At 45.7% G+C, this 27,059-nt stretch overlaps 1 protein-coding gene across 7 annotated transcripts in view; it reads right to left on the bottom strand.

Moving 5' to 3' along the window:
• The window catches only part of LOC101096853 (contactin-associated protein-like 3), a 195,586-nt gene that overhangs the window by 125,930 nt on the left and 42,597 nt on the right, over positions 1 to 27,059 (bottom strand). For all 7 annotated transcript variants that reach the window (XM_045042673.1, XM_045042675.1, XM_045042677.1 and 4 more), the window contains one exon: positions 23,349 to 23,542. In XM_045042673.1, the coding sequence (XP_044898608.1) occupies positions 23,349 to 23,542 (194 nt within the window). The remainder of the gene's footprint in view (positions 1 to 23,348; positions 23,543 to 27,059) is intronic.

Below are 27,059 nucleotides of genomic sequence, written 5' to 3'. Positions count from 1 at the left end.
CAGAGCCTGCTTGGGATTCTGTTTCTGTCTCTGTCTCTCTCAAAAATAAGTAAATAAACATTTAAAAAAATAACTGCCTTAAATATTCTCTAAAGGCCAAAGGAAATCACGGACAAAAGAAATAAAGGAAATTTAAAAATATATGAATAAGATGAGAATATCTCCAAAGAATCTGCAATTATGAGAAACAATCCAGTGGAAATTCTAGAGATGAAAATACAATCACTGAATTGAAAAATTCATTTGAGGGGTTCAACAGCAGACACAACAGGAAGAAATAATCAGCCAACGTGAAGACAGGCCATTTGAAATTATTTAGACCGAAGAGCAAAATGAGAAAAGGAAGAACAGGGAACAGAGACTGAGAGACTGATGATGGCAGAACATCAAGCCAACCGATGTAGACATTATGGGAGTCCCAGAGAGTCCCATTATGGGAAAGGACAGAGAAAAAGGCAGAGAAGTTATTGAAAGAGATAATGACGAAACATTTCACAAATCTGAGGAAAGACGTGGATACATAAATATAAGCTTAACAAATAATAAACAGGGGGCACCCGGGTGGCTCAGTCGGTTAAGCATCTGAATCTTGATTTCGGCTCAGGTCATGATCTCGTGGTTGCGAAACTGAGCCCCACATCAGGCTCTGTGCTGACAGCACAGAGATTCTCTCTCCCTTTCTCTCTCTGCTCCTCCCCCTGCGCGCGCTCTCTCTCTCTCTCTCTCTCTCTCTCTCTCTCTCTCTCTCAAAATAAATATATAAATATTAAAATATACCAAGTAGGATACACACAAAGAGACCCACACCAAGAGAAGAGTGACTCATCCCATACAAGGGAGCCTCTGTAAGATTATCAGTGGATTCCTCGGGCCAAATGCAGGCCAGAGGGAACTCTGTATTAGACAAATGTCCTGCAAAAATGAGGGAGAGATAAAGACACGCCCAGAGAAACAGAAACTGAGAGTGTCCATTACCACTAGACCTGCTATAGCAAGTCTATCAAGTTGGAATGAAAGGGTGCTAGAGGGCAACTCAAGGCCATATAAAAATATCAAATTCCGCAATAGAGGTAAATACGTGGACAATCGTAAAAACCAGTTATATTGTAATTTTGGTTTGTTACTCCACCTTTTCACAGTTTTATTGAGAAATTATTGACATACACTATAACTCCACTTTTACTTTTCTACAAGATTTAAAACAAATAGCATAAGATGATTATAAATCTATGTTAATGAGTACAAAATATATAAAGATGCAATCTGTAGCATCAATAACATAAAATGCGGGAGAAAGAGCTATAAAGAAGACTTTCGGTATGCAATAAGGTATCAGTTTAAAATAGATTATGATAACTTCAGGATATTCTATGTAATCTCCATAGCAATCACAAAGAAAAAAATCTATAAAATTTATAGAAAAGGAAATGAGAATTCAATCAAAATGAGTAAAAAAGTTAACTAAATACAAATGAAGATAAGAAAAGTGGAACAAAACATATAAGACATAAAGACAACGAATAACAAAATGGCAATAGTGGTCCATCCTTACCTGTAACCACTTTAAATGTAAATGGACTAAACTCACCAATCAAAAGATATAAGTTGGCAAAATGATACCTAATGAGAAGAGAAGAGAAGAGAAGAGAAGAGAAGAGAAGGGAGAAAAGGGAAGGGAAGGAAAGGAATGAGAAAAAAGAAAAGAAAAGAAAAGAAAAGAAAAGAAAAGAAAAGAAAAGAAAAAAGAAAAGAAAAGAAAAGAAAAGAAAAGAAAAGAAAAGAAAAGAAAAGAAAAGAAAAGAAAAGAAAAGAAACAAAAGAGAACAAGATCCAACTTCATGCTATCTTCAAGATACTCATTTTAGATGTTAGGACACAAGCATAGATTGGAAGTAAAAAGGATAGAAAAAGATATTCTGTGCAATTAGTAACCAAGAGCAGGGATGGGTATATTAATATATTATTTCAAGCAACAAAGAAGGACATTAAACAATGATTAAAGGCTCAATTCACCGAGAAGACACAAGAATTATACATATAGGTGCAACCCACATCAGAGCACCTACATATATAAAGCAAACCACAGAACTGATGGGAGAAATAGACTGATCTAGAATAATAGAGGGAGACTCCAATACCACATTTTTGATAACAGATAGAAGAACCAGACAGAAGATTAATAAAAAACTACAGGGCTGAACAACACTATAAGCCAACCGGTCCTAACAAAGATCTACAAAACGTTCCATCTAACAACATGCATCTTTCTCAAAAAGGCATGGAACGTTCTCTAATACAGACCGGATGTTAGTCCACAAAGCAAGTGTTAAAAATTTTAGAAAGATGGGAATCATGCAAAGTATCTTTTTTGATCAAAATGAAATGAAACCAGAAACCAACATCAGAAGGAAAACTGGAAAATCTACAAGAATGTGGATACTGAACAACACAACCGTAAACAATCAATGAGTCAAAAGAGTAAATCACCAAAGAAATGTGAAAATGTTTTGAGACAAATGAAGACGAAGCCACTACCTACCAAAACTTACTGGATGCAGCAAAAGAAGTGCTAAGAGGGAAATCAATGTTGACATTAAAAAAGAAGAAATATCTCAAAATCAGCAACCCAACTTCACATCATAAGGAACTAGAAAAAGAAGAACAAATTAAATCAAAAGCTAGAGGAAGGAAGAAAACATTAGGGATTAGAGCAGAGAAAAGCAAAACAGAGAAGAGAAAAGTAGAGAAAATCCACAAAACCAAGAGTTGGTTCTTCAAAAATCAACAAAATTGACAAACCATTAGCTAGCTACGTTGACTAATTAAAAAAGAGAGAAGGCTCAAACAGCTGAAGTCAGGAATGAACGTAGTTCATTACTAGAGACTTTGCAGATACTAAAAGGATTATAAGAGAGGATTAGGAACACTGAACAGTAACAAACTGGATAATCTAGATGAAAAGGATAAATCCCTAGAAACACCAAATTTGATCAAGGCTACACCGAAAAAGAATTAGAAATTATGAACAGACCCATAACAAGTAAGGCTCCTAAATCAGTCATCATAAGTCTCCCGACGAAGAAAAGCACTGGAAATACTAACGAATATTTAAAGGAGAACTAACACCGATCCTTTCCAACTGTTCCAAAAATATGAAGAGGAGGGAGAACTTCCTAACTCATTCCGTGAGGCCAGCATCGCCTTGATACAAATCCAAAGAGGTGCTACAAGAAAAGACAACTACAGACCAACATCCCTTATTAAGACCAATGCGAAAACCCTCAACAAAATACTAGCAGACTGAATTTGACAGCCTATTAAAAGGATTAGACGCCATTACCAAGTGGGATTAATTCCTGGAACACAAGAATGATTCTATATACAAGAAACCATCAGTGTCGTACGCATTACAAAATGAAGGGAAAACCACATGATCTCTCAATTGCTGCAGAAAAAACATTTGACACCGTTTAGCACGCTTTCAGGATAAAAGCACTCAACAGACTAGGAACAGAAGAAACTACCTCAACCTAATAAAAGCCATATATTAAAAAAACCCACGGGGCGCCCGGGTGGCTCAGTCGGTTGAGCGTCCGACTTCGGCTCACGGTCCGTGAGTTCGAGCCCCGCGTCGGGCTCTGGGCTGACGGCTCGGAGCCTGGAGCCTGCTGCGGATTCTGGGTCTCCCTCTCTCTCTCTGACCCTCCCCTGTTCATGCTCTGTCTCTCTCTGTCTCAAAAATAAATAAACGTTAAAAAAATTTTTTTTAAAAACCCACAATGAACATCATACTCTATGGTGAAAGGTTCAAAGCATTTCCTGTAAGATCGGGAACAAGGCAGGGATGCCAGATTTTGTCACTTCCACTAAATACGCACTGGAAGTACTAGCCAGAACAATTAGGCATGAAAGGCATCCAAATTGGAAAGAAATAAGTAAAAGTATCTATTTGCAGATGGCATGATCTTATATGTAGAAAACCCCAGATTAAAAAAAAAAAAAAAAGCCAGGGGCGCCTGGGTGGCTCAGTCGGTTAAGCGTCCGACTTCAGCTCAGGTCACGATCTCACGGTCCGTGAGTTCAAGCCCCGCGTCGGGCTGTGGGCTGATGATGGCCCAGAGCCTGGAGCCTGCTTCTGATTCTGTGTCTCCCTCTCTCTCTGACCCTCCCCCGTTCATGCTCTGCCTCTCTCGGTCTCAAAAATAAATAAACGTTAAAAAAAAATTTTTTTAAAAAGCCATTTTTAGAACTGATCAATGAATTCGGTAATGGTGCAGGATACAAAATCAACATACAAAAATCTGCTGCGATTCAACACCCTAGCAATGAAAATTTAAAAGGAAACTAAGAAAACAATTCCATTTACAACAGCATCCAGAAGAACAAAACACGCTGGAATAATCCTAGCCAAGAGGCAGTAGACTTGTACCCTGGAAACTATAAAATGTTGCTCAAAGAAATTGATGAAGACACACATAAATGGAAAGCCGCATCATGTTTTGGAAAACCTCATATTTTTAACATGTCAGTATTTCTCAAAGTGATCTGTAAGTAATTTTCAACACCAGTGCCAGGACTGTTCAATAGGGAAAGGGCAGTTTTTCCAAGAAACGGCGCTGGGAAATTGGATATTAGTATGCAAAGGAATAAAATTGGACTTTATCTTATACCATACACAACATTGAACTCAAAACGAAACGAAGTCCTAAACATAAGACCTAAGGCTGTAAAGCTCTTAGGGGGGAGAAAAAAACAGGACAAAAGCTTTATCACAGTAGATTTGGCAATGATTTCTCAGATATGACACTAAAAGTACAGGCAACATAAGAGAAAATAGATAAATTCAAATACATCAAAATTTAAAACATTAGCGTATCAAAGAACACTTATCATCAGAGTGAAAAGGCAACCCCTGAATGACAAAAAGTATTTGCAAATCACCTATCTGGTAAGAGGTTCGTATCCAAAATACAGAAAGAACTTTGTACATCCCAGCAACAGAAAAATCAAACAACTGGGTTTTAAAACGCGCAAAGTACTCAACCGACTTTTGTCCAAAGGAGATTGGAGACAAGTGTCCAACAGAGCACATGCAAAGATGCTCAACATCAGTCGTCATTAGGGAAATACGAATCAAAGCCACAATGAGATAGCACTTCTTGCCCTTTAGGGTGGCTATTTTTTTTTTAATGGAAAGTAAGATGCGTTGTGTACTGCAGTGTGACGATCCTTCAAAAAGTTAAAAATAGAATTACCATATCGTCCGGCACTTTCACTTCTTGGGACATACCCAAGAGAATCGAAAGCAGGGTCTCAAAGAGATACCTGCTCACCCAAATTCAGAGCAATGTGATTCACTACAGCCCAAAGGTGGAGACAATCCAGGTACCCACCAGGAGACGAGGGGAGAAATAAACCGCGGCACATACACACAGTAGAACATGATTCAGGCTTAAAATGACGAGATTCCGGCACACGTCACAACGTGGATGATCCTTGAGGACATTATGCTAAGTGAGACCAGCCAGTCACAAAAGGACAAAAATTGTATGACCCCACGCACATGAGGTAACTTGATTAGCCAAATCCATAGAGTTAGGAAGTGGTATGGCAGTTGCCAGGGTCTGGAGAAAGGGAGGAATGGGGAATTAGTATCTAACGGACAGTGAGGTTCAGTTTGGGAAGATGAAAAGGATCTGGAAATGGATGGTGGGGACAGGGGCACACAATGTGAATGTGCTTCATGGCATTGACCTGTGTACTTAAAAATAGTTACAACAGGGGCGCCTGGGTGGCTCAGCCGGTTGAGCGTCTGACTTCAGCTCAGGTCGTGATCTCACGGCTCGTGAGTTCGAGCCCCGCGTCGGGCTCTGTGCTGACAGCTCGGAGCCTGGAGCCTGTTTCCGATTCTGGGTCTCCCTCTCTCTCTGCCCCTCCCCTGCTCGCGCTCTGTCTGTCTCTCTCAAAATAAATGAACATTAAAAAAAATACAATATAGATGGTCACAACAGGAGCACATGGGTGGCTCAGTCAGTTGAGCAATCTGACTGGGTATCAGCTCAGGTCATGATCTCACGGTTGTGAGATGGAGCCCCTCATCGGGCTCGGCACCAAGCGTGAAGCCTGCTTGGAATTCTCTCTCTCTTTCTCTGTCCCTCCCCTGCATGCTCTCTCTCAAAATAAATAAATAAAATTTTAAAAAATATAGTTACAATGGTAACTTTCATGGTATGTATATTTCTACCATAGTAAAAATTTTTAAACAAAATTAAAGGTGCATTTTCACTCATGTGAAGGTTGCCAATGAGACCCAGACTGATCCGCGATCAGTTCCTGCAGATAAATTCCCTGTGGTGATGGGGAAGGCCACCCGTCCCAGCCACAGGTGCAGGTTTCCTACGCATCAGCCACCATGCCCATCCCCAACTTCATGTCAACAACATGGGATCCACCTGCCATCACACCCCATTTGGAGTCACAGAGTGTCAGCACGCATGGCAAAATTTCTCTTCTGTACCAGGAATATACTCACAATTGACTTCACACAGTGAGAATCTCAAAATGCCCACAATTGTATCTGGATGTTGCCAGCACTAACACCTTTTTAATATTAGGGTTAATGAACTCCCAAACCTTAATCCAAATAAAGCCCTGAGAAACAGAAAGTTAGAATCCCAGGATTCAATCAGAATAAAAGCAAGGGGTCTACCTCCCACCCCCTTATGATTTGCTCGGTTACAGGTTATAGTCCGTATAGCTGAGCAACCAGTTCTGGCGGAAGCTACCCTGCTCTGAGAACAGGTAGCGGCCTCCCCAGGAAGGTTCTCTGTGAGCCTGCCTCTCCCTGGCTTCTGGAGAACCCAAAGTAGGAAAGGGATCATCTCGGCAGGCTGCCAAACAGGCCGAACAGGACTGAGGCAACAAAATCAGCCTTGGGCAAGCAACGTAAAATGGTATTCTAAGGGAAAGTGGCAAATAAAAAAAAAAAAAAAGTATGACTTGGAAGTCATAAAGCTAAGATCAGTAGAAAAAAGCAGAAAGCACAACCAAAGGATGTTCCCCCACAACGTGTAAGTGAGAAAGGGAATTAAAAAACGAGACTTGACGATAACACAGAGCACTGGAACCGGAGCACTGGCCAGCCCCGGGCCCAGAGAGCATGGAGCGAGGTGCAGCAAGCTGCCGGTCTGAGGCTCTGCAGGTGGGGATGGCCCCAGAACCTTCCTACCGCCTCTCACCTGCATCCCCTTCCCTGCTTTCTCCCTTCTCCTCGCTCATTCTTGGCCTGCAGTGGTTCTTTAGGACCAGGCTCTGGGTCTGGAGTAAGTTTGAGAAGAAGATGTGTAAGGGCTGGAGAGGAGGGTCTCCTGTGGCAGGGGCTTCAGAAAGGACCAGTGAAAGGCAGAGAGGCGGAGAGAGAACTGAGTTCAGAGACACTGTGCCTGGACAAGGGCCACAGAAAACGAGCCAAGCCTGCTATCGCAGTCCTCACTGTCTTCCATTTTCCCGAACCAAGATGCCCCAAGGTGCCGAACGAGTCCACACCCCTATATAAAGCAGGACAGGTTTTCCCAATGCTGAGCAACTCTTTGCTGGGTCCCACACCTGAAGGAACAGCCATGCCTGGTCTACGTTTCGCTCCTACCGGAGACAAAGAATCCACAGAGGCACCATGTGGGAACCCTGAACAAAGATGGCGGACCTCTAGGAACGGAGGCACCGTCTGGGCTGGGATGGCAGCAAATCCCATGGTTTTGAATACCACCGAGGAGCCTGAGGCCAGCAAGTCCCCAAACGTCTCCTAACCACTGTCCTCGGGTGCACCTTCACCTGCTAAACCCAAGCTCTGGGTGACGCAGATTTGCCTCTCTCTCACCAAGAGCACGACCGTCCTCTGATGACGTCCCCCTCCCGTTCTCAAACGCCTTCTGTGTTTGCCGGGAATCTACCTCACAGCAGGTGACAACGATAACAACAATAATGAAAAGGAGACCAAAGGGCCACTTCAGTCGTATCTCACAATATTCCAGAGTGGCATAGACACTGTCCATTGTGTAACCCTGACCTTCAGTTTCTTGTTCTGTAAAATGAAGATGCTCACTGAAAAAGATGAGGTCATCAGGGAGGCGCCTGCGTGGCTCAATTGGCTGAGCATCCGACTCTTGATTTCAGCTCAGGTCATGACCACGGGGTCACGGGATTGAGCCCTGCGTTGGGTTCTGTGCTGAGCGTGACGCCTGCCTGAGATTCTCTCTCTCTTCTCATGCCCCATCCCCTGCTCGTGGTCTCGCTGTCTCTCAAAAATAAATAAAACGAGCAAAAATTGTTTTTAAAAAGATGAGGTCATCAGGATGGGCCCTAATCCAACATGACCAGGGTCTTTATAAGAGGAGGAGAGACAGAGTGGAGAGGAGAGGACACGAAAACACACAGGAAGATGCCTTGTGATGACGGAGGCAGACATCAGACCGATGCATCTGCCAGGATCACCGACAAGGTCACGCGCTATGAGAAAGATACGGAAAATTTTCCCCTAGAGCCTTCAGGGGGAGCGTGGCCCCAACAGACTGAGTTCAGACTTCTGGCCTCCAGGATTGTGAGGCCATAAATATCTGTTGTTTTAAACCCTAGGTGCTTAGTTAACAGCGGCCCTAGGAAAAGTTTACGGGGCTAGACTTAATTCCTTTCCACCTAAAGGTGCCCGAGAGCGTGAGAAGCAGGTTTTTCAAGAGAGCCTGGAGATCACAGTGCACTTCCTTCGACAACTGATGAAGGCAATTAATCAATTTCAGGGTAGGAAATCTATTGGCAGTGCAGCGAACGCATTGACCATTTCACTTATTACTATCTGGGGAGGTACAGATGGAAAAGCAGTGCCACGGTAATTTCGCGCTCCACTCTCAGGATACTTTTCTGCTAACCCTCAGATTTCCATACAGGAAACAGGAGCTTTTCGTGTGTCTGAATTTTCCCTCAGTGGGAACTTCAGCTAATAAAGCTTTTGCTGCAGCATACACGCGAGCTCCCCGGGGGTCCCTTTCTGCTGCTCCTGGAAGTTTTCTCTCCTCTCTTAAAAAACAAGGATATTGAATCGTTAAAATGTTCAAAGGTCTGAAAGGAGGATAAACCGCTCAGGTCTGAATTGATTAAGAACGTGTAAAAATACACAAGACAGGACTTCAAATCCAAACCAAGTGCATTTGCCTAACGCACATCCAATGTGATTTATTTCTTTCTTTTTTTTTTTAATTTTTTTTTCAACGTTTTTTATTTATTTTTGGGACAGAGAGAGACAGAGCATGAACGGGGGAGGGGCAGAGAGAGAGGGAGACACAGAATCGGAAACAGGCTCCAGGCTCCGAGCCATCAGCCCAGAGCCCGACGCGGGGCTCGAACTCACGGACCGCGAGATCGTGACCTGGCTGAAGTCGGACGCTTAACCGACTGCGCCACCCAGGCGCCCCCACCATTGTGATTTATTTCAAACTTCTCTCCCTCGGTCACAGGCGTAGCGTGAGGCTAAACTCTGCGATCTCCACTGCCTGCCCTTCTTTCTTGCTCACAGCTCCTTCTGGAAAAGGGCTCGGACCTTGGGCTCTTTTTCAAACCTGGGCTTTCTTGATGGTTCGAAGTGATTTCTCCTCAAGGGCATACGGAAAGGAAGATTATGCCAGGAAGGAAGTAAACAGAGTGCTCCGAGCACAGCACAGGGTGACCGGGATACGACTGGCTGGTGGCCGTATCTTCCAGGTGTGGCACTCACCTGGCAGACAGATACACGGCAGACGGATGAGCTCGTCTCCATGCACACAAACTTCTGTACCGCAATCCCAGAGGCAGCTCGTCCTTTTAAACGCGAGAAGAAAGTCACCTAAAAAAGTTTCCCTTAAATTGGAATAGTATTTGTTCTGACCTGTACCATCAAAAAGCCTGTATCAGGAAGACAGTCACAGTGGGGAGGACCTAAGATTCTTTTTACGTGGAGGACACTCGAGCCTCAATCGTCTTTTCAGCTGATAATCTCAAATAAGTGCTCAACATATTTTTATTTTTTTTTATGTTTAATGTAAAGACAGGATGAATGATATGCCTTGTATCCATTAGCATATAGACCTTAGACTTGACATAATTTATGCGAGAAATTATGGCGAGAAAAGCCAGCACAGAAGTGCCGTGAAAGAGGAAAGTCCGTGACTGAAGGCATTCCAAGTCCCAGCAGGGAGAGACTGGGCATCATGTAAATCACGGTCATCCAGAAAAGTATCTGGGAAATGACACCAGTTCGGAAGCCAGAGATGCAAAGGGGCCTGGACAAAGACACCCAGAGAATGGCCTGCGTTAAAGCACAGCCAGGGACTTGCGTTACCCAGCAAGGACACGGAGGGCCGCTCGGGGGCCATGAGGGATTGCCTCTCCTTACAAATCTCAAGGGTGAGAGAACCAAATAAACACGCTGTTCAGATGAGGGCGCAGAGAAATGAGAACCTGGTGCACCGCTTGTGGAAATGCAAACTGGTGCAACCGCTGTGGAAACCAGCTTGGAGGGTCCTCACAAACTTAAAATAGAATGATCATATCCAGCAGTTACACTCCTGGGTTATGTCCCCCCAAAAAATTCACACCAGGATATCCCAGAGATATGGGCACACCCGCGATCATTGCAGCATTCTTCACAATAGAAACTCAAGTAGCCACTGATGGATGAACTGTTATCTTAGAACGGATAACAGAATACCCCAGACTGCATGCCTTATGAACAACAGAAATTTAACTGCTCACAGTTCTGGGGGCCGGAGGTCTAAGACCGGCGTGCCCACATGGTCGGGTGAGAGCCCTTTACTGGGCTGCACGCTTTCCGTCCTCACCAAATGGAAGAGGGCGGGGATTTCTCTGAGCCTCTTTTATGAGATGCTGTCCCTTTCAAGAGGGTTCCACCCACATGACCTAAGTACCTCCAGAAGGTCCCACCTATTAATACCATCAATACTTTGGGGGGGGGGTCGGGTTACAGCAGATGAATGTTAATGGGACACAAACATTCAGACCATAGCGATTGATGAAATATAGTGTACCAATATGATGGAATATTATGCAGCCTTTAAAAAGGAGAGGCACCTGGGTGGCTCAGTCAGTGAAGCATCTGACTTTTGATTCAGGCTCAGGTCACGATCTCACCGTTCACGGGCTCAAGCCCCGCATCGGGCTCTGTGCTGACAGTGCAGAGCTTGCTTGGGATTCTGTCTCTCCCTCTCTCCCTGCCCTTCCCCTGCTCGCTCGTTTTTTTTCCTCTCTCTCTCAAAGTAAGTAAGAAACACTAAGAAAAATTCCTCAAAAAGAAGGAAATCCTGTCACATGCCATATGTTGGAGGACTCGCAAGGACATCACGCTATGTGAAATAAGCCAGTCGCCCAAGGCCAGACACCGTATGATCCCGCTTACCTGAAGGATCTAGAAACATAGAATCAGATAGCAAAATCATAGAAACAATAGTAAAAAGCTGGTGGCCAAGGGCTGGGGGAAGAGGAGGGAAAGGAAATTTGTGTTCCCCGGGTTCAGACCTTCCATCCTGCAAGATGGAATACTTCTAGAGGCGTGTCGCACAATACGAACCTACCACGCCCCACTGAACCGTATACCTAAAAATGGCTGAAGTGGTGAATTTAATGTTCTGTGCTTTTGACCACAATACAAAAAGAAAACTCTACTTGAGATTTTCTTTCTTTTTTTAAGTTGTTTCAACGCCTAGTATCGAATTGTACAGCAATACGTGCACGTGGTTTAAAAGTAACAATTATTGTGTATTTTTAGCCTCCAGCCCTTTACCTGGAGTGAGGGTTCAGCTTGGGGACTTTAAATAGGAGCACCTTGCTTTATTTTTTTTAAATATATTTTTAACGTTTTATTTATTTTTGAGAGATAGCAACAGAGTGCGAGTGGGGGAGGGACAGAGAGAGAGAGAGAGTGACACAGAATCGGAAGCAGGTTCCAGGCTCCGAGCAAGCGGTCAGCACAGAGCCCAACGTGGGGCTCGAACCCAGGAACTGCTAGATCATGACCTGAGCCGAAGTCGGATGCTCAACCGACTGAGCCACCCAGGCTCAGTGCCCCTGGAGCACCCTGCTTTAAAATAATCTTTTCAGGGGCGCCTGGGTGGCTCAGTCAGTTGAGCATCCGACTTCGGCTCAGGTCATGATCTCAGGGTCTGTGAGTTCGAGCCCCGCGTCGGGCTCTGTGCTGATAGCTCAGAGCCTGGAGCCTGCTTCCGATTCTGTGTCTTCCTCTCTCTCGGGCCCTCCCCCACTTGTGCTCGGTCTCTCTCTCTCTCAAAAATAAATAAAAAGTTTAAAAATAATAATGTTTCCTTGACTCATTATCAATAAATAGATTTACCTCACTCTTTTCAAAGGAACGCATTCCACGCAGTATTAGATTATTCCATAAAACAGAAGTATCGTAATTCATCTATGGGCTCAGTGACCAGTGGAGACCTGGGTGGAGACCGTTAGGACATGAGCACTGGTGTCACAGGACCTTTCCGTGCACCTAACCTGTCTCTGCGGCATTCATCCCCAGAAGTCAAGTTTCTTCTTGGTGTGGACCGTGTATTGAAGAGACTTAAAAGTACCTCTCTTTTTGGACCATCACCTTCAGGGGTCTGAATAACAGGAGCTTTAAACACTGTAATTTTATGGAAATCCCCTGCAAGGGTTTGTGAGAGCGAATACCTTTTCATGCACGTATAAGCCTCTCTGTTTCATTCTGTTTACTGTCTATTTATATCTTTACCCATTTTTATGTACGGGATTTTTAAAATCTTGCCCATTTATTTTTAAGAATGTTTTATAAATTAAGAAAACTTGGGGGTGCCCGGGAAGCTCAGTCGGTTAAGAGTCTGACTCTCGGTTTCAGCTCAGGTCACGATCTCACGGTTTGTGGGTTCGAGCCCCATGTCAGGCTCTGTGCTGACAGCTCGGAGCCTGGAGCCTGCTTGGGATTCTGTCTCTCCCTCTCTCTCTCTCTCTCTCAAAATAAAATTTAAAAAATTAAATAAATTAAGAAAATGTGTTCTTTGTCATATATATTTAAATTTCCCCCAATGTATGTTTGTCGTCTTCTGATAGCATTTTGTTTTTGCCCATCGTTTTTAAATTCATCGAATTTATCACCCTTTTCTTTTGTAGCATCTGGGTTTCCATCTCACTTAGCATGCTCTCTCCAATAATTAGTACAACACATTTTCTAATTGCGTTTCATCCTTTCTCTGTGGCTGATTTCTTTGAAATTGTATCTACTTTAGGTAATTAAGGCAGGGATACAGCTTTATGTTTTCCAGGTGGCTAGCAAGTTGTCCCAGTATCGTCAACTGAATAATCCATTGTTATCATTAATGTGAAATGCCACCTTTATTTCGTGCTAATTCTATAAGTATATTTATTAATGAACCCTATGTTTTTTCACTAATTTTTGCATTAATATGCTAATATAAACAGCATTCCTATTAAGTAGCTTCAAACAGCTAGATTTAAGCTTTATAAAGCATTTTCCTAGCTTACCGGGAATAATTACCTTTAATACTATTCTTATTACCAATTGCTGTGGCTCGTCCTGCATACAAACATTTTAAGATGAAATTTAGAAAAACCTCCTTTGATTTCAGGGTTAGTTGAAGATGAGTATACATCATGATTACACTATCAAGTCTTGATAGGACAGGGATTAACCCCACTTTTCTTTTACGCCTCTTAGTGATGCTTTCGATGCTTTTTGGAGCATTTCTTATCAATTTTATTGCCTGTGATTCTATTATAAATGAGGTCCACGGTTCCTTTATCTGTTAGCTAATTACTTGTAGGTATAAAGAGAAGTTAATTAATTTTGGAAATTACTTTCGTAAGGAGGTACATCGCGGAGTTATTTTTTTTTTAATTTTTTTCCTCAGGAGATTTCCTTATGTTCTCCAAGAGCATATAATGATATTTTACCTCCAGTTCTAATTTTTGTGCTCCTTCTATTACTTCCTTCTCTACCTGAATGTACTTGATAACTTGAGAATGTGAGGATGGAGACTTAGAAAGGGCTTCACGCATTTATCTTTTAAGGTCATATGGAATAAACGTTTTTTAAAAGCCCTCTATAGCCTCAAAAGCAAGGGAAACCCCAAATTGATTCTCTCTGGGACTAAGCTCTGAAATAAGGCAAAAGTAGAAGTCTAGGGCTGTATCCAGAGATGAACACAAAATAAGGGGAAAGACTACTTTCTAGGAGAGTAATCCAACCCGTTCGTGAAGACAACTCACCCAGAGGAATCCTCATCACCCATGTGATTCCTCATCACAGAAATGTTGCAAAGCACTGATCTATTTCAGATTGGTGAACAGGCACCTCTTTTACATCAGTGTCAATACTATTTCCTACTTAATGCTGTGCAATAAATGATACTGGAATAACGAGGTAGCCATTTGAAAAAAATAAATGAAGCCATATCCCTACCTCACACCTTCAACAGACAGAAAATGAACTACACCAGGGATCGAGCAACCTGGAGGCCAGGGTCAAATGCAGCTGCTTGCGTGTTTGTGTAAATAAAGTTTTATGAGAACACAGCCACACCTGTTCATTTACCTAACGCCTGGGGCTGTTGTCACACAACAGAAGAGTTAAGTGGCCACGACAGCGACTGTACCGTCTACAACGCTGAAAATATTTGCCACCTGTCCCTTTACGGAAAGAGTCTGCAGACCCCTGGTCTACCCCGCTGTTTCCCTCAGTCTGAGGCCTTTAAACTTATCTGGAGGACATCCAGCTTCTCAACGGACGCCCCGATCTTCTGCTCGGAAAGTATGAGGATTGCCAATCAGAAGTTCTCGTCATCTCAGAGTTTTGAGACCCCGTCTGGCACGAAGCCACTTTTGAATCTTTGATGCCAAAGATGGCAGGCCCAGGAAATCCTCCACAGAGAGACCGAAGTGCACACCACACTTCCGCATCTGTGTGACTACAGCATGTGCGCAAGCTGCAGAATGTGCAGAGTCGACTGCCATTGCAAAGGAGACCAAGCGTTAGTACCTCCTCTGAAGCTGAGCTGCCCGAGTTGCAACAGGAGATCCTGATGGAAATGCTCCCTGCACTCCCTTGCTTCCCCCCCCCCCCCCCCGCTGCCCCCGGGGACGTGGCTCAGCACCATTTCCTTTCGATGACCGTGCTGCTGGCGAAGCTTTTCTGCTAAGAATTTCATTTTTCCGCCATGCGCCTTTCTTGCGTAAGACAAAAAAAGAGCACTTTTGCGCTCTTTCAACGAATAAATAATCCTACTTTTCAAGCTATCTCCCCCATGACTCTGCCGTCCTCCATTCACATTACGGTCTACAATGCACCTTTTTCATAAAGTCTATCCTAGTTTCCACGGGTTGCTACACACAACCGCTTGGTTATATTCAGAGTCAAGGTGCAATTTGTAACATGTCTCCTCCGGATTTCCTATTCGTCTTGTTACATATTTAAGATTCTACTTCCCTCCCTCCCAAGGTGATAACGTGTGGCAATTCTAATAAGCCCAAACATTACTTGTACCAAGCGGTGAAGTAGGTACAAAGGATGCAGAGATAAACAAGCCTTAGTCCCTGACTCCAGAACTGATGTGAAATCGGCACGAGATGGGTAAATATAGTCGAAGAGAGGAATATGTGAGAAATGAAAAAGAAGGGAGCGTCTAAGCAATTTCCATACACAGTGAAGCTTTTCCGGTTGCGGAAGGTTGTCAGTGACAGAGAAGGAAGGATATGCTGCACAGAGAGCAGGGAGCTCGGACAAAAAGCAGTTGTTACAGGACACCCCGCCTCTGGGGAGCCCTTGGTTACTTTGCGCTTCGAGCTCAGAAGGCTCATCCGCTTCTCTGCCTCAACCTTTCCGGCTGCTCGGAGAGTTTTCCGCAGATGGAATCCAGCATTTATCTTGTCACTGACCCCCGGAGTTAAAGGCAGACGGGACCACCTTAGGTTCAACAGGACATCATCCTCGTACAACCTCGTGGGGAAGCAATGTTAAACTTCTTACACTCAGATGTGGCACCAAAAGCCTCCTGCTGCGGAAGCAGCATCACATGGTTGGCTAAGGCTTCGAGATGCGTTGACTACCCATCTGGCGGAGGTCTATTGAGAACAGTAACTTTTCCTTAATTCAATCCAACAGCCATTTACTGGGACACCATAATAGGCCTGGGCCTCTGGGGAGATCAATCCCTGACCGAATGGCTCTCAGCGCCCAGGAGGGGGAGCCACGCATAGGAAATCCAATTGTGGCCCACAGTGGTAAGCGCAATCAGCAAAGTACGGTCCGCACAAAGTCACTGCCGTGGTGGCCAATATGCTGAACGTGAGGAGGTGGCTGGTTAAGAAGGAGACAGCCACGTCCCCCACACGGCTGAGGATGGAGGTGATCGATAACAGAATCGCTGAAACGTTACTCCTGGTCCTTCTGCTGAAAGCCAATTGGTCTCAGAGCCGAACTTGGCAGTGGTGGGCACGGCTGTGGTTGGCCGGGGCCTCACGTCGGACCCTGCAGACCCTTTCTGCAACATCCCGTGTGATGTGAGGCTTGGACTTGTTGAGTCACGAACTCCATGATAAATGTATTAACCTAGACCTGAGATAAACCAACACGTATTTAAATGACTGAATTAATATGAGCCTCGATCAGGTGAATTTCCACTTCCGCTCCCAACAAAGCTTCCCATATAGCACAGTGATTACCTCCCTGCACACGAAACACTCTTCCTTATTTCTGATTCAAGTCGTTTCTACGATAATTTGACGCGGTTCTTATCCCTTTCTATTCTGAAATCACATAGGGGTCACATGATCTTTCTTTTTATACCAAACAGTCATGGTTCTTTATTTTTTATTTTTATTTATGCAATATGTCAAACATACCCATACACACACGTACCTGTGATCTGGACTTAACAGGGTGAATATTTTGTTACCTGTACCTAAGCTCCTTCCCCCCAACAGATAAACCACTGCAGATATAATGAACACCCCCTCATGCCACCTGTCTTGCTTCCAATATTTCCCTGTCATTTCTCCTACCCTAAATCCTTGGGGTCACCTCTGTCGCTCTTGTAGAGCACTGTAAGGTTGTCGTGTCTTTCAATACAATATTAATTAGCCTCACTAATTAGTCTACATTTTTCTACTTGGCTTAGGTTATAAATTACCGAAAGTAGACTAAAGTTTCAAATGGTTGGCTGTTTCGATTTTATTTTCAGCTGTGGACCTACTGATACACATTTCTTCAAGGAAAAAGAAATCTATTCAATAGAATTAGTTATACTAGATCCTATGTTTATATCAAATAATTTCTTTTATTTTTGTTTTCAAATACGGTTTACCAGTCTGTTCTTAGAAGAATTCCTTTTTCACACAAACGTCCTGCATAGGGAAGAAACATACACTTGAATTGTAAGTTGTCAATGCATTCAGAGTTAACAACCCAGTCTTGAGTTCCCACGAGATCTAATCGTTGAATTTGAGTTCTGATGAGTTCAAAACGGAAAGAATGAAGTCCTAATTAATGCAAAATGTACAGATTCAAGAAATAACATAGTTCTCAAAGACGGAACTAACTTTAAGCACTTGGTTGTTATTCGTCAATAAAAGCAACGAGAAGACACTCTGGGCTTGTGTCCCACGAGGTTGGTGACAGCTGGGGAGAAAGAGGGTGTTCTCCAGCCACAGGACAACAGAGCGAGGTTCCTGCAGGGAGGATCGCCTGATCAGGCTGACACTGCGTGGGACACCTGCGTCCTCCAGCAGGGGCATGACCCCCTGTGAGCCAGGCATGTACAGATGTCCTTGGTCATCTCAGTCAGCACTTCTGGGATCCCCTGAGAATCTTCTTTAAACGCAGATTTGGATTTAGTAGGCCAGATCCAGTCCCCCTGAGATTCCATTTTCTATCGAGATCCCAGGTGATACCGATGGTCTGTGCGCCACAGGTGGAGATGTGGGGCCTAGAGTCATCTGGGCCCTCTCTCTTGTAGAGAAGGAGAGGACAGGAGAAGAAAGATGTGATGATAAGGAGAGAAAAGCAGAGAGAGATATAAGAAAGGCAAGGCTCAAGGAGAGAGAGATGAAGGACAGGAAATTTGATAACACGGCCGTCCCATGACGGTGGCCACTAGGTCCTTACATGGCTCCACCCACCGTCCAGGGCTTTTGGTCCCTAGTGCGGGGCAGATGGAGCCGGCTGGTGGCATGGGCTCTTCCGACGATCACAGACACGCGTTCCCCGACGGCCCCTCGGCAGAGCCAGGCAAGTCACAGCGCGTCCACAGACTTCTGAACCCGCCCTTCTGTACAGGGAAATAAATGCCAGGAGCGAACCCAGGGAAGGCGAGGGGCAGGGAAGGCTCTCGGGTACAGCCAAGACAGAGACCGCCGAACCCCCTCCTTACAGTGTGGCTGGACTCTCAAATCACCTGGACCGGTTCAAATCACAAGGCTGGCCCGTTCCCAAGACCCTAATGATGAGAGCGGCTCACTGTGCCCAACGTTTGTGCAAACGGTATAGTTTATACTCAACACCGTCATCCTTGTAGGGGGTCTCACAAGGCGGAGGGTGCCTATGCGACCAGCCCCCCCAAAAAATACCCCAGCTGTTGAGCATCTGATGAGTTTCCACGGTTGCAACACCTCACACAGATTGCCAGAACTTTCTTGAGGAGGAATGAAGCACGTTCTATGGGTGTTCACGTGGAGAGAACTCGTGGGGGCTTATGACTGGTTTGCCACGGGCTGTGCCCCAAGCACCTTCCTTCTCTCCTGATTTTGCTTTGTGTCCTATCAGTTTTATGACTACACACTGGTCCTGTGAGTCCCCTCCCCCCCGCAGTGAGTTGCACAACCTGAGGGGGGTCATCGGGATCTCCCCAGCCCTTCCCACCCCCTACACAGAAGACCCAGCCGGTTACACCCCAACTTCAGACCTGCAGAAACCGTGACGTCACAGCTCTGCCTTGCATCGGGTCGCAAAGGGCACGGTAACTTCTTACCCTGGCAAAGTGTAAGTGGCAAAGTTTCTTCTTACCAAAGAAAACGGCAAAGTGTCGCTAATGAAGAGTGTAAACCTTTCAAGGGAATTTTGTTTAGACTCTCAAATTCACTCTCCAATTAAGGTCAGCGATCCGTAATGAAAACCACACCCTGACGGAGGGGTCGAGCCTCCGTTGTCATTAAGAGCCGCTGCCTCTACGTGAGAGGGCCAGAGAGCAGCCAAGTCGGCCTCATCTTTTTCCAGAAACTGTACATATAATCTCGTAATGATCGCCCCGTGGGGCGTCCCGCTGTCAGAGTCAACTGTATAGAGAGGCGGGCCCGGAGCAGGAAACGAATCCACTTAAGCCGCGGTGACGGACCAGAAGAAGGCAAGGATGAGCCACCTTTCCTAACGGAGATCAAGACGCAGAAGAAATCTTTGCAGTGGAGCGTCAGAGACCCCTGCCCTGAGACAAAGGGCTTTCGAGCACAGCAGTCACTCAAGAGCGACTTTTTGCCGGAAGGGAGACCCCACACACGCACGCACGCATCTAGCGAATGCGTCCCAGCTTTCTGCTGGGGGCCAGGCACCGTGAAGTTCTGGGGATGCAGAGGAGGAAAACGGGTCTTTAGCTCCCCAGGACGGGGAGGTAGGCCACCACACCAGTCCTTACTGTGTGATGGGCGCAGGACCGGGGGGGCGCTCCCCTGCATGGTCTCCGATCGGTAAGGCCACTATCCCTGCCCCCACCTCCCCTGGGCTCCTCGAAGCAAAGTGCCAGATGGTGACGCTTGGAGATGGTTGCCCCCGAGCTGCTGAGCCGAAACACAGGAACTGTCACAATTTCTCAGCCAGGTATCAGAGTGGGATGGGGGTAAAAAACATGAGCCGTAGTTAGCGCGACGAAGAACAGGCGTGCACTAAACTCTACACCTGAAACCAGTTTTAGCGTCTATGTTAACTAACTAGAATGTAAATAAAAATTTGACATCAGCGGCGCCGGGGTGGCTCGCTCGGTTACGCGTCCAACTCTTGATTTCCGCTCAGGTCTTGACCTCACGTTCGGGAGTTGGAGCCCTGTATCAGGTTTTGCGCTAACAGTGTGGAGCCTGCTTGGTATTCTCATTCTCTCTCTCTCTCTGCCCCTCCCGTGCGTGCTCTCTCTTTCTCTCTCTCTCTCTCAAAATAAATAAACTTTAAAAACTTGAAATAAAAACTAAGCATGCACTATCAGTTACCTGATTTCCAAAACCAAGACTTAATTTTGAATAAAAGTTCTCTATATAAGTAGATGCTTCGTTAAGTTTTAACTGTTACTCGTTCTTCTTTTTTGTAAGAGAGAGAAAGTGGGGATGAGGGCAGAGGGAGGGACAGAGAGAGAGAGAGGGAGAGACAGAGAGAGAGGGAGAGAGAATCCTAAGCAGACTTCCACCCTCAGCACAGACCCCGACACAGGGCTCAATCCCACAACCCTGGGATCATGACCTGAGCTGAAAACAAGTCAGATGCTCAACCGGGGGAGCCAACCCAGGCGCCCCTAACTGTCACTCATTCTTAATTAATGTTTATCTTAACCCTGCTTTGGACCTGCTGTTCTAAGAATTAACTCCACCATGGGGCGCCTGGGTGGCGCAGTCGGTTAAGCGTCCGACTTCAGCCAGGTCACGATCTCGCGGTCCGTGAGTTCGAGCCCCGCGTCGGGCTCTGGGCTGATGGCTCGGAGCCTGGAGCCTGTTTCCGATTCTGTGTCTCCCTCTCTCTCTGCCCCTCCCCCGTTCATGCTCTGTCTCTCTCTGTCCCAAAAATAAAATAAAAAACGTTGAAAAAAAAAATTAAAAAAAAAAAAAAAGAATTAACTCCACCTCAATATCTACTTCTGATCACACACTTGCCAACTGCTGGTTTGGGAAGTCAGCCAGCCCTGAAACCCCAAATCCTCTCCTAGTCTGTTTTACCTCCTGTTAAGACACCTGACCAGTTCTTCTTAATTCAGTTTATATCAGCATTTATTGGTGAACTAGCAAGAGGTCCAGAGATAAAAAACTAAATAGGCCATGATCTATGAAGTTACACTGAGTAACAGAGTTCTAAGGAAGTGCAAATGGGGGCAATTTAGGGACAAATGAGGGGAATATTGTCATTGTGTTGTTTGTTAGTGTTCGAGGTAAGTCACGTGCTAACAAGTGGCCGCTTCCCGGCTGATGCTTTTCCTCCTACCACGATGAGAAAAAATTTTTAAGCATTACATAATACGCGGGGCTCCCGGGTGGCTCAGTCGGTTAAGGGACCGACTTCGGCTCAGGTCATGATCTCACAGTTCGTGGGTTCCAGCCCCACGTGGAGGCCCCAGTCGGGCTCTGTGCACTGACAGCCTGAAGCCTGCTTCGGATCCTCTGTCTCCCTCTCTCGCCGCCCCTCCCCTGCTTGCACACGCACTAGCTCTCGCTCTCTCTCTCAAAAATAAACATTAGAGGGGCACCTGGGTGGCTCGGTTGGTTAAATGTCCGACTTCAGCTCAGGTCATGATCTCACAGTTCATTGGTTCGAGCCCCACACTGGGCTCTGTGCTGACAGCTCAGAGCCTGGACCCTGCTTCAGATTCTGTGTCTCCCTCTCTCTGTCCCTTCCTTGCTCACACTCTGTGTGTGTGTGTGTGTGTCTCTCTCTCTCTCTCTCAAAAAAGTGAATAAACGTCAAAATTTTTTTTCAAAATAAACATTTAAAAGATACATTTTTTTAAAAAGTTACATAATATCCTTAGCCTAAATTAAATGGAAAGTAAGCTGTACATTTTTTATTGTGGGTAAATAGACACGATATAAAATTTAACACTTTGGCCACTTTTAAGTGTGCGTTTCTCTGGCATTAACTAACATTCACACTGTTGTGCACCCATCCCCACCGTGCATCTCCAGAACTTTTCATCTTCTCAACTGAAACTCTGTCCCCACTCCACGCTGACTCTCCATTCCTCTGTTCCCCTAGCCCCTGGCAAGCATCTAAACTGCATTTTTAGTAACAAGAAAAGAGTAAGTCCTTCTCCACCTGACACATCTCCCACAGGCCACACCCCCCCCATCAGCCGTCCCACCAGCCAAGTGCAAACACTGTGCGCACAGAGCTTCTCATTCAGGGCAGACTGTGATTTAAAAACACAAATGCTGGGGCGCCTGGGTGGCTCAGTCAGTTAAGCGTCCGACTTCGGCTCAGGTCGCGATCCTGCGGTCCGTGAGTTCGAGCCCTACATCGGGCTCTGTGCTGACCTCTCAGAGCCTGGAGCCCGTTTCGGATTCTGTGTCTCCCTCTCTCTCTGACCCTCCCCCGTTCATGCTCTGTCTCTCTCTGTCTCAAAAATAAATAAACGTTAAAAAAAAACACAAATGCTAATTAGATAATAAATTTCACATAGTTTCATAGTCAAAAAGTCAGGCAAGGGGCGCCTGGCTGGCTCAGTCAGCTGAGCGTCCGACTCTTGATCTCAGCTCAGGTCATGATCTCACAGTTTGTGAAACTGAGCCCCAGAATGGGCTCTGCACTGACAGCACAGAGCCTGCTTGAAACTCTCTCTCTCTCTCTCTCTCTCTCTCTCTCTCTCTCTCTCTCTCCCCCTCCCTCCCTCCCTCCCTCTCCACTCATGCATGCACACACACTCTCTCTCTTAAAATGAATATTTAAGTATTTTTTTAAAAGGCAGGCAAAATTTAATTCTTCCAAAAGAAACACGATATGTAATCAGAGGTCGAAACTATGTCACGGATGCAAAATAATCACGATTCCAACGAATCCCAGAGATCTAGCTCCCATGAATTACAAAGGGCCACCCAAGTACACAATTTCCTGTTGGAGCCGGATTTGTGTCCCCCAACATGCCGTCCATAGGGAGACTCTCCATTACACCTATTTTTAAACGTTTGGGGTTTTCCAGAAATCTCACTTAATCGGAGGACACAGAAGAATGAATTTACTTAATTGAACAACGTCAAGGCAACACCAGCCGCTGGGTTCTGGAACAAAAAATATAGTAGGTTGTATGTGGCTTTATTCCTTAGATTTCACACTATGTTAAGGAATCATGGGAAGACATTTTCAATATTTCACTACATTACAAAAATTGTTTTACTTTTACTTATTTCATAAATTATACATGGGCAGCACATTTTAAAATGCCACATGTGTCTTACAGTCACTTGGAAACACTTTTCGAGTAATTTAGGAGGCTCCATTCTATACTTGATCCGACAGATTTGCAGCAACAGGCAGTAATTGGCATAATTCATGCTCTGACAGACCCACTCACAGGGAAGGAACATACCGAGATGCTTTCTTCTCGCCGATACAGCTTCCAGTTCCTCCCGCCATCACTGAACATAAGGACGTAGCTGGTCACCCAGTCGGAGCTCCCGTATCCTCCCTGGGTGGCCACAGCTGTGACCTCCATTCTCTCTCCGAGGTCAATCTGCAGCCACTGGTATTTATCTGACACGCGTGGAGACCAGCCACCAGCCCCTTTTAGTGGAAATAGAAACAGGAAAAAAAAACAGTAAGGGGAAAGAAATCTTTGGGATCTATACTATCCTGTAAATGAAATTTATGAAAATCACAGTTTCAAATTCTGGAACACGTAACTGCTGTTAATTACACACACACACACACACACACACACACACACACACACACAGACTCAAAACCACGGGTTAAGTAAATAGATGAATCCTACATAAATTACTTTGGTTTCTGGCTCATAACCCCTAACTCCCCAGTGGTTCCCAATAAAGTGAAAGTGCTTAACGCAACAGGTGGACGGTTGAACCTACCACGTCAACGCTCAGAAGGGTGTCTTCACTGGCCTTTATGTATGACCTACCCTTGGCTGGACCTAAAGGAAACTATTCAGACCATGGTAGAATGAGAGAGACTTAATTCTGGAATGCCAACGTGAACAAGTACAGTATTACATATTGGGAAAAGGAAAGGGGCGAGGGCACAGTCCTACACTCGGTATGCTCACAGATTCACGCGAGAAACAGACGTTTCAAAGAATGATTTGAAATGCAGTGTGGCAGGGGGAGGAGGTGAAGGTTTCTCTGTGCAGGGAGGGAGAGCCCTGAGAGGCAGCAGGGAGGTGCAGGGAGAGCCCAGAGCGAGTGACAGGCAAGGGCTTTCTCAGGTTTCCAGACAACAGGTGCAGAACAGGAATCACGGCGCTTGGCTTTGTCCGGTGCCGATGAGAAACAGAAAAATTAGAACTACCCAATTGCGTACGGCTGACGTGTTTGGGTCTTCGAGATGCATTCCGGAATTCGTATTTTGCTACTTATCCATGTCTAGAAGACACGTGGGATGGAAACCATCCCTAATAGAACAAAAGTGGTTTGTTTTTTATTTTGCCCCACTGTTCTGACACCTGACTTGGGGTCCTCATGATAAGGTCTAATGCATTAGACAACAGTTACTGTCTTCTCATCGGGAGCTCTGATTGACATCCACGCTCGGGATGCTAGAGCCACCAGGACTGGCTGTGTGTCAGGAGGGGCATGATGCGGTCGCGTGACACTCGGAGGGGAACAGAAGCGGGGCGCGTGCATCGGGGTGTGGGGGCATCACCAGGAGGTGAGCGCGTGCGCTTCTTCCCCGCGTCTTCCACGAGCAGCACTCGGTGTACAACCTTTTAGCAAAGTCTAAAGCTTCCAAGTTCTTTAGAGCCCAGATCCTTTCTAAGATCTGCCCGTTTTCCTGCCGTGAATCTTTGCTCAAATACTGCACATTTTCCTCTCGACGTACCACAGGCGCAACGCCTTCTCCTTGGACTCAGAATCCTAAATACGCTGCGATTTCAGTTGTTCTGCAATGCAGTTCTGAACTTCTCATTCTGAAAGGATTTCCCATGGACAAAAGAGCCACAAACGTGTACAGGGGATTCCTGTTTGCTTTTTACTCAATTTCCCCGACAGTTAACACCTTACACCATCATGGCACTTTTATTAAAACTAAGAGATTTATAGGGGCGCCCGGGCGGCTCTTGATTTTGGCTCAGGTCGTGATCTCAGGGTTCACGGGATCGAGCCCTGCATCGGGCTCTGTGCTGACAGTGCGGAGCCTGCTTGGGATTCTCTCGCTGTTCCTCTCTCTCTGTCCCTCCCCCACGCATGCTCACTGTCTTTCAAAATAAACAAACATTAAAACTAAGATATCTACATGGGTACAACAGTAATTACAAGGATGAACTTTATTTTGGTTTCTCCAGTTTTCCCATTAACTCCCCGTGTCTGCACCAGGATCCTATTTAGGGACCGTGTCCTCCAACCTGGGACAGTTTCTCAGTCTTCCCTTGTCTCGAATGGCAGGCCTGGCTGTCACCCAGCACGCCTACATTTCTACCGCTTTGTCCAAGGGTCCCGCTAAGTTAAGAAATGGAAGTCCTTCCAGATTCTACAAATTGTTTTTAAGTGTATTTATTCATTTTGAGAGAAAGAGAGAGAGAGAGAGAGATAGCAGAGTAATGGCAGAGAGAGACAGGGAGAGAGATAATCCCAATCTCTGTGTTAACAGTGTGGAGCCTGACTCGGGGCTCGAACCCATGAACCATGAGATCATGACCCAGGCGGAAAATAAGAGCCTGATGCTTCACCGACTGAGCCACCCTCCTTCTGGATTCCAGCTGAGAACTAACTAACAGTCCTGGGGACACTACTCTGCCACTGTGGGTGGTTTTACGGTTGTCACAAAAATAAAGTTAAAACCTAGGGGTTGCCATTTAGCTGATCATCTTAACTTGGAGATGCCACGCTGGAAATTTTATATGAATCAGTTCAAATCTCTAAGAAACTACATAACGTCCTGTCTCCCAGCTCAGGCTGGTTGGTATTAAAGTTCTAAAGAAGGTACTAACGATACCCTCTTTTGCATTTCGTGATCTTTCTATGTCATTTTTCGTCTCTCTTGAAGCCAGGAAATACCATTGGGACGGTACTGGAGAAAAGCACAGGGAGTAAACAGACAGGGAAGTTTCCAGCATGTTGCCCTGGCCCAGCCTCTCCCACATGCCAAGCGGCCTTCAACGCCTACCTGTTCCCTACAGGTAACAGACCCTGAACACTTCCGATGCTACCAGTATGCAAATTAAGCTATGTCATTAACTAGGTACTTGATAAAGGAACAGAGCTTGAGGACCCCCTGTGCCACGAGGCAGTTCACTTTCAGCAGGGAACAGGGTCCCGGGTCGTCCCCAGATCGCTGCTGGGTAATGACTCGGGCTGCCGTGCATTCCTTCCTGTGTGCACCGTGCACTGTCTCTTTCCCCCACCACCTGCCTCTGTCCCACCTCAGGCCCTTGCGGAACAAAGCGTCCCAATTTGTACAAAGGAAAACACATCCAGAGGGCCCAACTTTCACAGAACGAGGGTCCAGTGCCTGGATCGCCAAACAGCCTTCTCACTCCTAGGGAAAGTGTGGTAGGCGTGTGTTTGGCCTGGAGGGAGGACTCGGCCAGAGGAGGTGTTAAGCATCTGTGAGGATGTGTCATCAAAGCTCGGGCCCCCTTCCCCCTCCTCTAAGAAAATACCCCCCTCCACCCCCTCTAAGAAAATACCCCTGCGGTTTCTCAGTTAGGCAGTGTGGGCTGCCAATAACCAGACTGTATTTTATGTCGATCTATTGGAAGGTTCCTGTCTCTGGTTACTCCTGTGTGATTGCTTCCTGCCCCTCAGGTCAGCCCAGACACAGGCAGCGACAATTCCTCGGGGACAGGAAGGGTTGAACAGGAAACGCTCACCTGGGCCTTAATTACTCTGTCCACTGATCATGACGACGGTGACCGCCACTCCCGGTGGCCACGGGGCACGCGCTCTCGTAACTGCTGGCTTTACGCAGAGAAGAACATCGCCCAGAGGCGAAAAGCAAAAGCCTGTGCCTTCTTCAAGTGTCAACGAGTTCCAGAGCAGGGAGATACCCAAGGGAGCAAAGGTCAAGTGGGTTAACTTGACGTGACCACACCCACCCATCTTCAGGGCATCCAAACGCCGAG

This window comes from Felis catus, chromosome D4 (genome assembly GCF_018350175.1).
Source record: "Felis catus isolate Fca126 chromosome D4, F.catus_Fca126_mat1.0, whole genome shotgun sequence".
Classification (NCBI taxonomy): domain Eukaryota; kingdom Metazoa; phylum Chordata; class Mammalia; order Carnivora; family Felidae; genus Felis; species Felis catus.
Note: the sequence above shows the minus strand (reverse complement) of the source record. Positions and strands in the feature narration are given on the sequence as shown.